Source organism: Acomys minous (assembly GCF_964271855.1).
Source record: "Acomys minous genome assembly, chromosome: 13".
In the NCBI taxonomy this organism is placed as follows: Eukaryota; Metazoa; Chordata; class Mammalia; order Rodentia; family Muridae; genus Acomys; species Acomys minous.
The window spans coordinates 22,140,292-22,159,284 of NC_140495.1; the positions used below are offsets into that span (position 1 = coordinate 22,140,292).

The window sequence follows — 18,993 nt, forward strand, 5'->3', positions numbered from 1 at the left end:
ATTGAGAACAGCCCTACAAGGAAAGTTTAGAGCTTTAAGTGTCTACATTAAAAAAAATTCAGTCCCTGTATATTCCATTTCCTGGACTACATCTCTGCCTGCATTCACAGATGTCTGCCACCATCAGGGACTACCAGGTGAGGCTCCTACCCCCAGTCCCCAGCCTGTCAGTACCCTAAAGTACTCCCAATAACAGTGAACTGCACCTGCTCCCCCGTGCTCCATTTTCTGGCCTACATCTGTGTCTCCATTATCATAGTCCTGCCAACACCAGGAAGAAGCAGATGGCCACAGGCCAGCATAACAACACAATCAACAAGAGCCAGGACCCAGCTATCACACTACAGCAAGACCCAGATATTCTAACACAGCTGAAGCACAAAAAAAAAAAAAAAAAAAAAAAAAAAAAAAAAAGACTTTAAATCAAACCTGATGATAGAGGGCATCAGAGAAGAAATGAATCAATTCTTTAAATGAAAAAAAAAAATCCAACAGGTGAGGAAATGAATAAATATGTTTAAGACCTGAATATGGAAATAGAAGCAATAAAGAAACACAAGCTAAGAGAATCCTGGAGAAGGAAAACCTAGGAAAGAGAACAGAAATCTGAGACATAAGCATCACCAACAGAAAATAAAAGATTGAAGAGATAATCTCAGGCACAGAAGATATGATAGACAAAATTGATAAATTGGTCAAAGAAAATATTAAATCTAAAAAGTTTCTAACACAAAATAAGCAAGAAATTTGGGACACTGTGAAAAGGTCAAACCTAAAAATTATAGGATTAGAGGAAGGATAAGATTCCCAGCTCACTCAGCTATTAAAAACAAGGAATTCCCGAAATTTGTGGACAAATGGATTGATCTAGAAATTATCATAATGAGTGAGTTCACCCAGAAGCAAAAAGAGACAAATGGTATATACTCATATCAAGACACTAGTCCAAGGGATACGTACCATGAAAAACTTTACTTACCAGGAAAGTGGGTCAGAGGAGAGGACATCCTATTGAGACTTTAGGTGAGAGCAGCATGGAAGAATGGGGAAATAGTAGGACCCACAGGGTCCTGGAAACCTACAAGAAAAACTTTATGACAGGCAGATCTGGGGCCTGGGGTCCTCCTCAAACTAAGGCACCAGCCAAGGAGAATATAGGCAGTACACTTCGAACCCCTACCAAGACCTAGCCGACGAACATGATATTCTCCACCGTTGAGTGGAGAGTGAGATCTGGCTCTCACACGAACTCTGGTGCCCCTTTTCTGACCACGTCCCCTGGATGGGGAGGCCTGGCAGCACTCAGAGGAATGATAGCAAGTTACCAAGAGGAGACTCGATATTCTAAGAGCATATATAGGGGGAGGAGGTCTCCCTCAATCACAGACATAGGGGAGGGGAGAAGGGGGGAAGTGGGAGGGAGGGAAGAATGGGAGGAAACAGGGGAAGGGCTAACAATCGAGATGTAATATGAATAAATTAATTAAAAAAAAAGATTCCCAGCTCAAAATCTGAGAAAATATTTTCAATAAAATCATAAAAGAAAATTTCCCTGAAGTAATGAAAGAGATGCCTACAAGAAGGTTACAGAACACCAAGTAGATTGGAACAAAAAAGAAAACCTTCCTGTCACATAATAGTCAAAACACTAAATGTACAGAAAAAGAAATATTAAAAGCCACAAGGGGAAAAGGCCAGGTAACATAAAGTCAGACCTATAAAAATCACACCTGACTCTCAACAGAGGCTCTAGAAGCCAGAAGGGCCTAGACAGATATCTTGCCGTCTCTGAAGAGATCATAAATACCAGCTAAGGTTACTAGACCCAGCAAAACTTTCAATTACCATAGATAGAGAAAACAAGATATTCCAAAGTAAAGTCAAATTTAAATAATATCTTTCCACAAATCCTGACAGACAATATACTAGACGGAAAAGTTCAACATAAGGAGGTTAACTACACTCACAAAACAAACAACAACAACAACAACAACAAAAACCCCCAAAACAAAAACACTTTATACCAGGAAAAACAAAGAAAGGAAACATCTACCCACCTACCACTACCACCAGGAAAACAAGATTTAACAATCATTGGTCATTAATATCTCTCAGTACAAATGGATTCAATATGCCAATACAAACACACTGGCAAACAGAATGAATGAAAAAACAGGACCCACCATTCTGCTGCATTTAAGAAACACATCTCAGCAACAAAGATGGACATTGCCTCAGAGTAAAGGGCTGGAAAAAGGCTTTCCAAGCAAATGGACCCAAGAAGCAAGCTGGCATAGGCATTCTAATATCTAATCAAAAGGATCTTCAACCAAAATTAATCAAGAGATGGGCAAGGACATTCATACTCATCAAAGAAAAAAATCCATCAAGATGATGTCTCAATTCTGAGCATTTATGGCCAAATGCAAGAGCACATGCCTTTGTAAAAGAAACACTGCAAAAGCTTAAATCACACATCGAATGTCACACATTAATAGTAGGAGATTTCAACACCCTACTCTCACCAATGGACAAGTCATCAAGACAAAAACTAAACAAAGAAATAATGAAACTAACAGACGTTATGAATCAAATGAAACTAGCAAGTATTATGAATCAGATGAAACTAACAGACTTTATGAATTAAACGGACCCAATAGATATTGAGTGAACATTTCAACCAAACACAAAAGAATGTATCTTCTCTGCACTTCATGGAATTTTCTCCAAAATTGACCAAATACTCAGCTACTAAGCAAGTCTCATCAGATACAAGAAAACTGAAATAATCCCTTGTATCATATTAGAGCACCATGGATTAAAGCTACACTTCAACAACAAGAGAAAGAATAGCCTACAAACTCACGGAAACTGGACAATTCTCTACTCAATGATCACTGGGTCAAGGAAGACATAAAGAAAAAAAATTCAAAGATTTTCTAGAATTTAATGAAAATGAATGCACAATATAACCAAACTTATGGGGGCACAATGAAAGCAGTGTGAAGAAGAAAGTTCATAGCACTAAGTGCTTCCTAAAGAAAGAACTTGGAGAAATGCCATACTGCCAACTTAATAGCACACTTGACAACTCTAGGCAGGAAATAATTAAACTCAGGGATGAAATTAATAAATTAGAAACAAAGAGAACAGTAAAAAGAATCAATGAAGCCAAGAGTTGGATCTTTGAGAAAATCAACAAGGTAGACAAACCTTTAGCCAAACTAACTAAAAGGCAGAGAAAAAAAATGTCTAAATTACAAAATCAGAAAAGAGGGACACAATAACAGACAATGAGGTGATGCAAAGATTTGTTAGGTCTTACTTCAAAAATCTGTACTCCACAAAACTGGAAAACCTAAACAAAATTAAGATTTTTTTTTTTGATAGAAACCACTTAACAACGTTAAATCAAGATCAAGTAAACAATTGAAATAGATCTATACACCTAAGGATATAGAAGCAGTCATTAAAAGTCTCCCAATCAAAAACAAGAACAAACAAAAAACCAAAAAAAAAAAAAACAAAAAAAAAAAAACCAAAAACCAACCAAACAAAGCCAAAACAAACAAAACAAAAACAAGAACAAAAACCTAGGACTAGATGGTTTCAGAATAAAATTCTATCAGACCTTGAAAGAAGAGCTAATATCAATACTCCTCAAACAATTCCACAAAATAGAAATATTTAGAAACAAAACAGTTTATTGCTGAATTCATTCTATGATGCCATAGTCACCCTGATACCTAAACCACACAAATATTAAACAACAAAACAGAATTTCAGACCAATTTCTGTTATGAATATTGTTGGAAAAATAGTCAGTAAAATATACCCACACCAGCCAGGCACAGTGGTGCACACCTGTAATCCCAGCACTCCAAGAGGAAGAGGAAGATAGATCTCTGTGAGCTTGAGGAGAACCTGGTCTACAAACAGAGTCCAAGAAAGCTAAGGCTATACAGAGAAACCCTGTCTTGAAAAAGCAAAGCAAACCAACCAACTGACCAAACAAACAAAAAACTGTTTGACCAACAAAAGGACTAAACCTGGGCAGGGCAGAAGGTAAGTGTGGCTATGGTTCATGGGCTTTGGAGAAAGGAGGGTCTTGGGATAGAGGAGAAAAGACAGCAGGAGGAACCAGGAAGAGGACTAGAGTGGAGAGAAGCACATGGCTAGATGGGTGTGGATGGAGGAAAGCAGCACAGATGAAGAACATTAGTAAGAATTCTGGGAATATGGACAAGTAGCCCAGATAGGAATGATTAAAATTGAGGGCCTGGAATGGGGGCTGGAAGATAATGGGAGATAGTTTAGAGGGTTAATATGTCTCAGGTAAAATGAGGCTATTCATTAAAAAAAAAAAAAGACAAAACAAGTAGCCTATGTGTTTCAGCCTAACAGACTAACTCAGTTACTATTTCCTTGAGAATTTGCATCCACATAAACTTCAAAAGGGCTATCACAGACCATTGATCCCACAGAGACTGGACAGAAAAAGATACAGCTAGTTCTTCCAACCCCTGGCCAATATCCCAGTTTTCTTATGGTAATCAAAAGCTGTCTTTGCCACCAGACAGCAATAAGTAATTTTAAGAACACGATGCCCCCATTCCCAAGAGATGGGGTGGGCGTTGTTGGTCATTTGGTGGGTTATGGGTGTTTGTTGTCATCTAGGGGGGTTGGTTATAAGTTGTTATTGGTCATAGTCAGGGAGGAAACAAAGTAAAGGTCAGAATCAGGGATCTCTTTCTTTCTCCTTTCTTTTATCTTTCTCTCCTATCTAGTGTTAGGGAAAAGGAAAAAAAAAAAGAGAGAATGATTAAAAAAGGGGGGAACTATAGGATGATAGGATAAAAGGTAGATTATTGAATCTACTAGTCTCAAATATTAACACTGGTATTGACTATTGTATATTGATAGAAATTTAAGATTATTTTGTTCAATTTTTGCTTAATGTAATGTACATATGCAACTCAACTGAAAGTATGATGTAAAGTTCTAGTCTTATGAAAGCTAACCATTGCAAACTGTTACAGGATAATTAAGAAATGCAAATTAGTAGTTAGTCACCTATGAATAATCTTATTTGTAGCCTTGTTAGGTACTAGTTTATTTGATTATAGAAATAAGCTTTATTTAGTCTTTTGTATTTGTTTTCAAATAGCTAGGACAAGCAATATATCTAAATGTCTATTTAGATATATTTAGATAGGTAGGTTTCAGGCATTTCGTAAACCTACAGAACATGGCATTTAAAGATGTTTTTAATAATAAAAGGCTTTCCTGATAGACACACATCTGCTCCTGGCAGCACCCCTAATATACGTCAAAGAAGATGATGGGCATCAAAGAAACAAATGTGGCCACTGACAAAAAAACTGTCCTCACTTCAGCTGCTGACAGCAGGCTGTCTGTCCAAATTGTGACCAAGCACGACACTGGGAAACTGACTGTCCAACTTTGCAGAGACTAGGTAGGACAGTCCTTTCAAATTCCTGCTTCACAGAAAGTCGCTCAGATATTCTGGGCCAGTAGGCTGAAGAACGGATGCCCCAGTAACACAGAGGAATCTCTGGTGACTACCCAGGCAGCCAACTGTCTCTGTCATGTCTATAGTTCTGGAAGCTGCTTGCTCTACGTTTCCTACGTACTTCATGTAATATTATTTCCTTTTAAAATTTCTGATAGGGTTGAAGACTAGATAGTTATAGTCTTTATAGCTTTCCTTATTAAGAGTACAGACATAATAGCATTAGTTGTTTGGGAACTAAGACTATGGTTTAGGTCTAAAAAGATGTTTCTCTGATGAAAAATGCAAGTTATAAGAAAGTGATTTAGGTACAGAACTTTGGACTCACCAGGATAGGATAATGAAATACTTTTCCAAGGTTGTCAAATACAAGTGAGTGGACATTGTAAATGTAATTCTTACCTGATATTTCTCATTATTAGTCTTATTATATATAGCTTACTAATGTTCGAGAAAAAGCCATTTTAAAAAAGATTTATTTTACATATATTAGTGCTCTATTTGCCTGTACATCTGCACGCCAGAAGAGAGCATCAGATCCAAGTATAGATGGTTGTGAGCTACCATGTGGTTGCTGGGAATTGAACTCAGGTCCTCTGGAAAAGCAGACAGTGTTCTTAACCACTGGGCCATCTCCCCAGCCTGAAAAAAACCATTTTTTAAAAGAAAAAGGAAGGCATATAGTGTAAGTTTGGTTTCTTTAAAAACTGAGTTAGGTTATGAAAACAGGTGGGTTTTTTTGTTTGTTTGTTTGAATCCTAAGTGTGGGATATGGAGATGCTTTTAGTTTGTTCACAACTGGTAAGAGCTTCATGAGACTTGGAGAGGGGCGTGGTCTTTGCCAGCTGCAGTTAGTTTAATTCTGAGGAGTCTGAGAGGGTATAAATACCAGAGCCCAGAGAGAAAGGGGGCGGGGGGGAGAGGGACGGGGTGAGGGAAAGGAGGCTTCGAGGAGATGGACAAAGAAAGAAGAAAGCTGCTGGTTCTGCTGGATATCCTGAAAACTGCCCAAAGAATCCAATGCCCATAACCAGGTGAAACTAAGGCTAAAGGGAAATATGTGTCCCTTCCCTTCTGTCTTTCTTTCTTACCTAGGGTTGGAAGGTCAGAAGGGAGTTAGAGGCTTAAGCAACACAAATAAAATAGTTTAAAAAACAGTGCCAACACTCCTCCATTGTTGGTAGGAATGAAAACTTGTACAACTACTTTGGAAATCAAGTTGGTGGTTTCACAGAAAATTGGAAATAGTTTACATCAAGACCCAGCTATACCCAGAAGATGCTCCTCTGTACCACAAGGACACTTGCTCAACTATGTTCACAGCAGCTTTATTCATAATAGCCAGAAACTGGAAACAACTTAGATGTCCCTCAACTGAAGAACTGATAAAGTCAATATGGTACATTTATACAATGCAATCATGAAATTTATAGGCAAATGGATGGAACTAGAAAAGATAATCCTGAGTGAGGTAACCCAGACTCAGAAAGACAAACATGGTATGTACTCAGAAGTGAATATTAGTCATAAAGTACAGGATTAGCAGGCTACAATCCAAAGACTCAAAGGAGCTAAGTAAGTAGGGTTCAAAGGAGGATGCTTGAATCTCATTTAGAAGGGAGGTGAATGGAGGGAGGGAGTTGGGTAGGCGAGGGGGCAGGGAGGTAAACAGGAGGGATCAAGTGTGTGGTGGGGGGATGGCAAGAGAACTGGGATCAGTGAAGGGTGTCCCTAGGATGAGCTAGAAATACTGGACAATGGAAACTCCTAGGAATCCTGTGTGACCCTATCTAAGAGTCCTAGCAATAGGGAGTATGGGACATGAAACCTTTGACCCACAATTTTTTTCCTACTTATAAGAGGTACAAGGATAAAGAGGAAGGAGAAAGGGAGGGAATGGCCAACCAATGACTGGTCCAACTTGAGTCCCATGTCAGGAGAGAGAGCCTTCCCCTGACGCTATTAATAATATTCTGCTATACTTGTAGACAGAAGACTAGCATAACTGTCATCTGAGTGGTGCCAACCAGCAGCTGATGAAAAAAACATGTAAAGACCCACAGCCAAACATAAGGTGGAGCTCAGGGAGTCTTGTGGAAGTGGTAGAGAAAGGATCGAAAGAGCCAGAAAGGTTAAGACATCACAAGAAAACCTACAGAATCCACTAACCTGAGTCCATAGCAGCTCACACAGCCTGATACCAACTAGAGAGCATGATAGGAGGAACAGATAACAGATGTACAGCTTTGTCCTCATGTGAGACCTCTATCAGTAGGAGTGCGGCAGGAGTGGTCGCTAACTCTGTTGCCTGCCTTTGGATCTTTCCCCCTAACTGGTTGGCCTTGTTTAGACTCAGTAGGAGAAGATGTGATTAGCCTTACTACAACTTGATATGCTAAGGCAGGTTGCTATCCATGGGAGACCTCCACTTTTCTGAGGAGAAAGGAAGGGAAGCACAGGGGGAAGAAGGGGAGGGAAGAGGGATGGACTGGGAGGTGAAGCTCCTATAGGGATGTAAAGTAAAAATTAATTAATTAATGAAAAAATCTAGTAGAACACAAACAATTTATAAAACTCAAAAATTTAGAAAAATAAAAACCTCAAATCCAGCCAACTGCAAATCATCATCACCCTCCTCCTCCTCCTCCGAAATCAATTAACTAAGAACAAATTTAAAAACACAAAGTATCAATGAATCTAACAGGTGGTTATTTTAGAAGATAATATTGACAGGTCCTTGGCCCAACTAAACAATGAGAACCCAAATGAAAAGAATTAGAAATGAACAGGAAAACATAACAATGGACACCAAAAAATTTGGATTATATGGGACTATTTTTAAAAGCTTAGATTCTATTAAGCTTGAAAATATAAAATAAATGGATGAATTTCCAGATTCAGCCAAACCACCAAAATTAAATCAAGAAGTCAACAACCAAAACAGGCCCCTAACAAATGAAGAGATTGGATTAGTTAAAAAAAAAAAAAAAAAAAAGCCTTTCTGGTAATGAAAGAACAAGGCCAGATGGATGGATTCACAGCAGAATTCTACCAGATTTTCAAAGATTTACAGTCAGTCTTTATTAAGTTGGCTTTATCTCTGCTATACAGGAAAATCTAACATATGCAAGTCAATAAACATGACAAACATTAAAAATGGACTTAAAGACAAAAATCATGTGATGATCTCCATAGATGTAGAAAAGCCTTTGCTAAAACCAAGCATACCATTGAGGTAAAGTCCTAGAAAATTAGTGCTAGAGGGAATGACATAACACTTCAACATAACAAAAGGAATAAATACACAACCAGTATCATTCTAAATGTTGAAAAGGTGGAAGTACTTCTACTGAAGTTGGGAACTACACAGGGACACCCACTATCCTCATTCTTTTTCAGTACTGTGCTCAAGGTACTAGCTAGTGCAATATGGTAAGAAAATCAATAAGGGGAAGCAATAAGGGGAAGAGGAAAAATCATTCCTATTTGCTGATGATATGATATGATACATTAGAGACCTCCCCAAATTCTACCAGAAAATTTTAGAAATAATAAGTCAGCAATGTAGCAGGATACAAAGTCAACTTGTAGCCATCAAGAGTTTTCTATATACCAACAATAGGCCTTTAGAGGAGGAGATCATGAATACACTCCTGTTCACAACAGCCTCGAAGAAACTAAGACATCCAAAACAAACCTAACCATGGAGGCAAAGGAGCTGTACATTGAAAACTTTAAACCTCTGAAGAAAGAGATAAAGACACTAGAAAATGGAAAGATACTCCATGCTCATAAATTGTTAGAGTTAATATTGTGAAAATAATTATTTTTATCAAAAGTGATAAAAAGATCCAATGCAATCCCAATTAAAATCCTCATCTCATTCTTCAAGAATAGGGAAAAATATGTGAAAATTCTTATGGAAGCACAAAAGACTCCAAACAGCCAAAATATTTTTAAGGAAAAAAAAATGGTGAGGGATTTCCATTCATGATCTTAAGATATATTCAAGAGTCATGGTAATAAAACACTATGGTACTGTTACAAAAACAGACATGGTTTGAGACTTATTAAAACTAAAAATCCTCTACATAGATAATGCAAATCGAAACCATTTTGAGACTTCCTCTCAGGCTAGTCAGAATGGGAAAGATCAAAAGAACAACTAATGAACAACCAAAAGAACAACCATGCAGGGGGCACGGGGAGAAGCAACCCACTCACTGCCGGAAGGACTGCAGACTACGGCTATCAGACAGCAGACTCTTTAGGAAGCTAAAAGGAAATCTACCATACGACCCAGCTACACCACTTTTTAGCGTATGTCCAAAGGGCTCTACACCATACTCCTCAGATAGTTGCTCAGCCTTTCTCATTGCTGCTCTACTCACAGAAGCCAGGAAATCAATACAGCCTAAATGTCTTTCCACTGATGACTAGATAATGAAAATGTGGTATACATACACTATAAAATACTATGTAAATATGACAGAAATAAATCATGAACTTTGAGGGTAAATGTATAGTAAGCTAGGAAAGATCATATTGAGAAAGATAACCCAGACCCACAAAGACAAGTGTTTCAGGTTCTCTGTCACTGGAAGCTCCCAGCTAAAACCCTTCAGATGTGATGGTACCTCCTGGAGTAAGTATAGAAACCAGAAAAGCAAAAAGGGACCAGTGCTGGGATAAGGGGACAGAATGGCACAAGTGGTCTAAGGGGAAATGGGGGAAACTGGGGGAACTTTAATAAGGGAAAGGGAAATAATTAAATACAGAAAAAGGAGGCAGAAGAGAAGAGTAAAATAACAGCAAGGATGTCTGAAAAGTCAAAAGGATTATACTATTAACTCTCAACAAACAACAAAAACCATGGAATACACTTAAGTTTGTATGTAAATGTATAGTTTAAAATGCTCCCTCCAAAAGCCAAAGGCTACCTAACAAAAATTCCAACACTAGGCAAGAGAAGTCTTTTTTGTTGTTTTTGTTGGTCGAGGTTTTTCAAGACACTGCTAAAACATACAGGCTATAAGCATTGCTCCTGTTTGCCACCAAAAGATGGAAAGGGCCCAGAGATCCTTAAACTGGAATTGACTTGAATGCCTCTTCTTCTCTGAGGACCAGCTTTCATGGTACACAGAAGGTACCAGGTAAATTTCCAGTAGAGGGAAGCAGCCAAAAATTCTACTGGGACATGAAGCCTATGAATTACAACAGAAAAAAAGCACAGCAGGTTATAAGAGTGTAGTAAAGTACACTGATACTTTGGTAGTAACCAACAGCTCTCTTATTAGACTTAAGATCCACTCTTAACGAGAGAGGAACCATGCCTGTTATTGGTAACCTAAGCAACTACCCAGGACTAGTGAAGTCATGATTCTGGAGGAGAACCTGTAACTACCACTCCACTAAACCAGCATAATGTCTATCTACATACATTCTAAATATATGTCCTTATACTCACAGATAAGTGTAGTCCTACCCTCCTATCAAGGGAACCTCTCTTTGCAACACATGAAGACCATTACTACAAACCACAAAATACAGCATCGTAGAGCCCAATCTCAATGTATACATCTACAACCTACGTCCCAGGGAGCGGTGTGGAAGAGGGGGTAGAAAGACGGTAAGAGCCAGAGGATCAGAGTCTGTGTTTCCTATTTATATCAGAATCTACACTACGATGTTTCACCAACACGACTGCCTAAACATGAGCTGAACAGGTACCCAACAACAGACAAGCCAAAATGGACAGAACAAAGGCCACAAGGAGTCAGCCATACACAAAGAATTACAAGCAACTAAGAAACTCTGAGAATGAGAGAAATAGTCTTTTCCAGGGATGAATATACCAACCAGTTATTCAATATCAAATGGTCAACCCTGAAAATGTGCATGAGTAACATTATTTAGACTGACATATACACACACATATATGAATGATAGATTATGTTAACTATATTACAACAGATTATATATTAGCTATATCTATATTATAGATATAGAATATATATACATATAGTAAACAAAGTCCTTAATTTTCTCAGTGAAGCTACAGAAGCAATACATTCTTTGTAAAGTCACAAAACATTTTGAAATGTTAAGTATTCAACAGAGACTAACTACACTGTAATAGTTCTGAGGAAGGAAGAGAGGACTCCAGTACACTCTTGACATCTGTGGATTACAGCATCCCAAGACAAATATAGAAATTTTCTTATTCTATCAGTCAAAGGTGTTGGAGTAACTGGCAAGGCCAGTGCTATTTTAAAATCCATGTCTAAAGGGTTGGTATGTAGCTTAGTGCTGGAGTGCTTGCCTGGCATGCTCGAGAGGCCATGAAGTCAAGCCTGAAAACCTTGAATTCACCCTCATCCTCATCCTCACTTTCATTACCAGCATGTACAAGTACCAAGCTTCTATTTAAAAAAGCTTTTTTAACATAAAAAACAACTTTTGTCATTATGAGTAGTAGAGCTGAATTTAAGACCAGAATGCTGTTTCAACACCAAATGAGATACTGTATGGAACGCCAAGCCCGCTTACTATCAAAGTTAATCATCCATGTACAACTGTCGCCCAGTGACTGTACAATCAGAAACTATACATGTAATGGACCTTTAGGTACAATCAGAAACTATACATGTAATGAACCTTTAGGTTCCCCTAACCCACAACCAGAGTCAGTAAGTCTGGAGAAAAAAACAAACAAACCTCAAAATGAAAACAAAGCAAAAGGTATATACATGAACAAGAAATATATACAATGTGAGATTAATCTACTAGTAAGTTATATAACATTTACAGTAATCCATAGTCAAAAAAATAGATTTTGTAGAGCTGTTTGTTTATAAACTCTAGTTAAGTGCTAAAGTCAGCCAAAAAGGAACTTAATAATATTAACTGTAATTATATGCATAACTCTCAGAATCACTACATAATATTGAATATGATAATATTTCCAAAGGAAAGAATGGAAAGTAAGCCATGAAAAGGTGATAGACATTTGCATGGAGAAAGAACTTTGTGTGTTGACACACATGTAGAAAAGGTAAGAGCTGACATTTTGAAAAGAAAGAAGAGTGTATAAACTTTAAAAGTCAACTACCATACTCAGCTAAGGATCACATTTCAGATTTCACAGAAGTGGAAAATGGCAAAAGTCTTACCATTCACCCAAAAACGAACCGTGACAGAGGAAATAGGCTACAAAGCTACAAGAGCATGCAAGCACAGTGAAGAGGACATTTAAGCCCTATGATCAGCCACTGGTACTCTCTTCCACTACTTGAAAATTATTAGTAAGTGCTTTTAATGACTGAGACTTATTTTTAGCACTCTTCTACTAAATTGAAACAAAACAACAAAGAAAAGTGGTACCTTTTTGCAAGATAACTGAATAACTGACTCACTTTTTGTGAAGGAACTCTCCAGCTGCCACAGCAACAGGGCGATGTGCTGAATATACCAAATGGTAAACATTTTCACAGTCTTCATTGGAAAGAGCTTCTTCACTTCCACTGAAAATGTAAAGTTACATCAGAATCACAGAAACTTGACAGTTAATCATGCTAGGTAACTGTTCTTCCCAGAACTGTAGCCATGAAATAATTTTTTCACCTGCTTACAATGTCAGTTTCCCACTTAATAAGCCATTCCCTTAAATATTACATTTGTCTGTCTGCTTGTTTACTTATTTGTGTGTATGCCAGTCGTAGCCCTCATTTGGTCAAAGGACAACTTGTGAAAGTTGGTTCTTTTCTTCCACCATGTTGATCCCTGGGATTCAATTCAGATCATCAGGCTTGGTGGCAAACCTCTGTATGAGCTGAGGAGTCATCTTTCCAGTCCCAGCTGTTCCTTTACTAACACAATTTTCCTATTCTATTCATTTACTCATATCTGTGGTTCAAGCAGTTTTGTCATGAAACAACCATTTCCTGATTATTTGTATATTTTCAATAACTAATATGATTATAGCTCAACAATTAGCTCAAACACATAATTATTGGACTCCACAGGTCCCTGGCAACATATAGAGTTACAAGTCTATTTCATAGATTCTCAAATGTAGATGCCTTAGGACCCAAGAACTTTGGGAATCTAGTAAATACAAATTAGAATGTTCTTCTCAGCAAAATACTGCAGTAGTTACATCAATTCCAGGAAAAAACTGTAGTCTTGGTCGAAAATCATGAATGTCAAAAATGGAAGACAAACTAGAAGTATTTAAATATACTCTCTCTAGCACCCAACACTGCTTGTTTCCTTACGTGAGGCAGGCAGCATAGTGTAAGCAGGGAACATCCTTCCTGTCAACAGACATGGAAAAGGAACACTAGGTGTAGGAGAACTAACTTTACACATCTATCCGTACTATAACCCCAGGGTTCAATGACTACACTGAGACAGACAGGTTTCAGGACTGCTAAGCAAAAGTTATTATGTTAGGACAAATATCTCTATAAATGTTCAACTCGTATCTCCTGAATTTTAAGGGGGGGCAACAGGCTCAGGATCCTGAAACAAATTATGTATTATCAGCCTAATGGGAAAATACCCTCAGGAAAAATAAACACATAGGGGGAAATCCCAATTTAAAGTGACATCTCAGAAATACAAACTGATAAATAAAAGAAAATATTCTACTAAATGTAGAATTATGGCTATAATTCCAACACTCCAGTCAAGAAAGCAAGAGAGGGAGTTTGAGGCCAGACCGAGCCAGGTTGTGAAACTTTGTTGGGGAAAAAACAGTAACAGAACTGACAGATGGCACAAAAATATTTAAAGGAGCTTATAATGGGATATAAAATGTGATTTTACCTGTCATTTGGGAAGGTTTACCAGTAATCCTACGTGCCAAGAGAAGTAAAGCCAGGTCGTTTCGTGCACATTCTATAAGAGACCGGTAAGCTAGATTTTGATTCTTAGCTCATTATCAAGTAAATTACTAAACTAGATAAAATTAAGAGACTATGAAATTGCATTAGTACACGTGATTAAAAATGAAACAATGTTAGAGTATTGTAATATAATGAAACCTTTATAGATTTTTATTTACTTTTTTATGGGTATGGGTGCTTTGTCTAAATGTATGTCTATGAGCCAATTAAGTGTAGAGGCCCAGAGAGGGTGTTTGGTCCCCTGGAGCTGGAGTTATAGACAGTTGTGGGTTGTCATGTAGGCGCTGGGAACTGAAACTTGGGTCTTCTAGAAGAGCAGCCAGTGCTCTTAACTGCTGAGTCCTCTCTCTAGCCCTGTCATGAGATATTTATGAACCTAATAAGATACATCAAATTTCAGAAAATTATGAAAACTTTTATAAATGTATCTTAAGAATGTGTTTATGAACTGATACACAGCAAGGGTATAATGAGTTCTTTGAAAAAAAAAAAAGGAGGGTCCACGGAAGCAGAGAAAACATAAGTGCTAGAGGGCAGTGAGTAATTCCTCCATTCATAAGCTCTTGGTGTCTTATAGGTCGTACGTGGGACATTACAGTGAACCAGCTTGAATAGTTTTAAAAGGCTTCGCCAAATAAAATTGTCTATAGCGTAAATAGATCCAATGTAGAAAACCTGAAAGTCAGGCTCTAGGCAACAAAGTAAAGAGACAAAGGATACACTGCTTTCTATGATATATTTGTAATCACAAACTCCTAGATAGTGAGAAATTTCTGAAGAATACATAAAAGAACAGATATAACCAATGCCTTATGTAAGACATAGAGAGCAACAATTATATCTGTAAAGCACCAAATATTTTCTATTCTTTCTATTCCAATAAGTTCAGGAAAAAACAAAGAATTTTGAAATTTGGCAGCCTATTTATTAAGCTTATAGTAAAAGACACTTTTAAAGAAATAATCTAGCTTAGTGTATTAAAATAATTGTTTAAAGGGAAAGAATGTTTCATAAATAACTAGGAAGAATCCTATGTCAAGGTAACAATCATGAACATAAAAATATCTACCAATACACCATGAAGCATGCCAAGCAATATATGAAAGGAAGGCAAGTCAACATCTTGTCTTTCTGGAGACTAATACATTGTTCTTAAAAATGGTAAGCAAGGCCTCAGATAAGGCCCAGTGCTTATCAGCAGGTATTGCTCTTGAATTTGGAGCACCTATGAGTGGTTAACAACCACATGTAACTCCAGATCTAGGATATTTGACGCCCCTGGCTTCTGTAGGCACACACACAGAGAGACACACATACATATAATTTAAAAAAATGAGATAAATAAATCAAAGTAATGAAAATAGATATATAATCGATAACTATAAATGCCTGTTTATTTTTCTTCATGAAGGGATTGAGGTCAGGCTTTGTCCATGCTAGGCAAGAGCTATATATCCAAACTGACTGTTTTAAATTTTGTTATAGTGACCAGTCTACTCTGTGAGGGTAAAGAATAGCATATGTGCATGCCACAGCACTTGTGAAGTTGATATTTTTCTTCTACAGTGAAAGTCCCTGAGATGGAGCTCTAGTAATCAGGCTTGGTGGGAAGCACTTTTATCTGCGGAGCCATCTTGCTGGTCCTCCAACCCCACTGATTTTAAAAACATACTCAACACTGACCAAACCCTTCAGAACATTTTCTTAGATACTAGGATGAAATAGAAAGGAATGTTGCTATTTTAAAACAACATATCTGTGGATGATAAAAATATACATAAAAGAATATAATAAAACTGGAAAACATAAAAGTAGTCAATATACACAGGACGTAAGGTCTACAAAACTACTGCTTGTTCTATCTTTTTCCCACCTAAACAGACAAGGTAGTATTTAATTGTCAACTCATTTCTTTATATTTAATAACTGAAAAACATGAGACAAGTGAGCCAAAAGATTTGACATTTTTGGAAATAGTAAGATAGATAAACCTCTGGTGTGATTTGTGAAGAAAAAGATTCAAATAGACTAGAGATTGAAAAAGAGAAATGGGGCTGGAGAGATGGCTCAGTGGTTAGGAGCACTGACTGCTCTTCCAGAGGTCCCGAGTTCAATTCCCAGCAACCATATGGTGGCTCACAACCATGTATGATGTGATCTGATGTCCTCTTCTGGCCTGCAGATGTACATGCAGGCAGAGTACTGTATACATAATAATAAATAACTAAATCTTTAAAGAAAAAAGAAAAAGAAAAATGAACAAAACCCATTTTAGACACTAATGAAAAACTTATGTTGCCTGTAGTACTGTAATTTCCTTCAGCTGTGAAATTACTGAGACCATATATACTGAAAAGAGGGGCTCAGATAAAAAGAGAGATAACAGGTGGCAAATATTATCATAATACATTTATGCTACCAAATAAAATACTCAATACCAGGAGCATATCACATCTTTCTGAGTTGTCTAAAGAGACCTCCCTAAAAACATTATAGAAAACTGCCAATTATAGCACATTATACGAGGCATGGAACATGGAGAAATCTAGCTAGTATTCAGTTGGAAACATCACTCCCCCCTGGCTAGCATTCAAGTGTCCCACACATACTCCAAGAGAAGAAAAATCATCATCAGTCTAACTCAGCTATGAAGTCTGTGAACTACAATAAGAACCTGCTTGGAAGATACGCCACTAGTGCAACCAACCACTTTAAAAAATCAACTTAAGGCTCCCTCTAGGAGATGGAGCACATACTCAAAACTGTTAATGAGGCCATGAACCTGAGAATACATAGATCAAGGACCCCAGGGGAAAACTTACTACTATTATTCTGATAGATGAACATAACAATAAAATGATTACTAATTACACACTGCCATACCCTTAGATCACTCAAACCCCATCAAAGAAGCTTCTTCTTTTAGTTGATGGTAATTAACATAGAGCCACAATTGAACAATGTGCAAAGAATGAGTGACTTTGGGGTAGTCAGCCTGGAATACTCACACTCCTCCCCACTCAAGGCTTAGAGACCTATGTGTAAAAGGAGGTGGAAAGATTTCAGGAGTCAAAAGTGGTTGATTACTTTAAGGAAACAGTATTTTCCAGCTACAACAAGGTAGATACATATATGAAGTCACAGAGACTGACATTTATTCCATTAATAGGGATACTTTTTATATTATTCTTTTGTGGTAATGGAGCTAAAACTAAAACCCAGGGCTATGTGGATGCTAGGAAAACACTCTACCAATGAGTTATGTTACCCATCGCACATATTTTTTTGTTTCTAACTATTAACTAAAAGTGACTTTAGTTTAAAATGTATCAAATTTATACATGAACACACAAATAAAAACCCAAATGAAAGCAATCTACTGTAATGTCATATTAAACATTTAAAATAAAATATACTATGTTCAAATACAGTCTTCAAAAAGAGCAAATGTGGTTTAAATTAGATATGTGAATTTAATTCAGGTTAATTAACAGATTTAAAAGCACTCAAAATAAAAAGCAAATCTCAACATTCACCAAAATATACTTTGACAGAATATGTAGCTTTCTGACCTAATACTTGTATAGTGAGCACCAGGTCCTGGGTTGTGCTCCCAGTGCCACAAATAAAAATAAACAATTTACAAAATTACAAAAACCAATTTACAACATATTAACATCCAAAAATTTTAAATGTCCTTCATAAAAAATATCTGCTATCAAGAATAGTATCAGAAGGTTACTAGTTATGCAATCAGACAAGGGAAGAAATATAAATTCATAAAGTCAAAAAGCTGAAATTATTTGTCCAGAATATTCTAATAATCTACATCGTAAAGTCAATAAAGCATCAGATGTTTAGGAGTTTTTTGTTTTTTTGTTTTTTGTTTTAGTTTTTCGAGACAGGGTTTCTCTGTGTAGCCTTGACTGTCCTGGACTCACTTTGTAGACCAGGCTGGCCTCGAACTCACAGCAATCCGCCTGCCTCTGCCTCCCGAGTGCTGGGATTAAAGGTGTGCGCCACCACGCCCGGCTAGGAGTTTTAAGTGTTGTACATATGATCAATTTAAAATGAAAGGTTTCTATACCTTACAATAATTAACTGGAAAATGCTAAATGCTAATAATGACAATGAAACTACATTGTATTTAATAATTAGCACATATAAAAATCATATCAAATGAGCATCTTACTTTTCTAATATATCAAAATATGATAGTTTAAGTCTCACTGTGTATCCCTGGCTGGCTTGGGACTCCCCTCCATAGTACTGGGATTAAAGGTAAGCACTATACAGCTCTTACATTTAAAGCCACATCAAAGTTATAAAGCATTTAACATGTATGTTTTCAGAATTCCCATAATGGAAAAATATGAGAATTAACCATAAGTAGGGATTATACCCAAAGAGGAGAGCATCGTCTAGGACAGCAGTTCTCATGTGTAACATGACAACAGTACGAAACCACACTATGAAAAGCCTGGCAGGCATGTGAAAAGGTACCCAGGTCAAACATGCTACCATAAAGCAGTAAGAATAGACTTTTTAAAA

General features: G+C 37.2%; 1 protein-coding gene across 5 annotated transcripts in view; it reads right to left on the minus strand.

Annotated features, from left to right (window-relative positions):
* Positions 1-18,993, minus strand: part of STAG1 (STAG1 cohesin complex component) — a 311,613-nt gene that overhangs the window by 79,743 nt on the left and 212,877 nt on the right. For all 5 annotated transcript variants that reach the window (XM_084752355.1, XM_084752352.1, XM_084752353.1 and 2 more), the window contains one exon: positions 12,949-13,056. In XM_084752355.1, the coding sequence (XP_084608481.1) occupies positions 12,949-13,056 (108 nt within the window). The remainder of the gene's footprint in view (positions 1-12,948; positions 13,057-18,993) is intronic.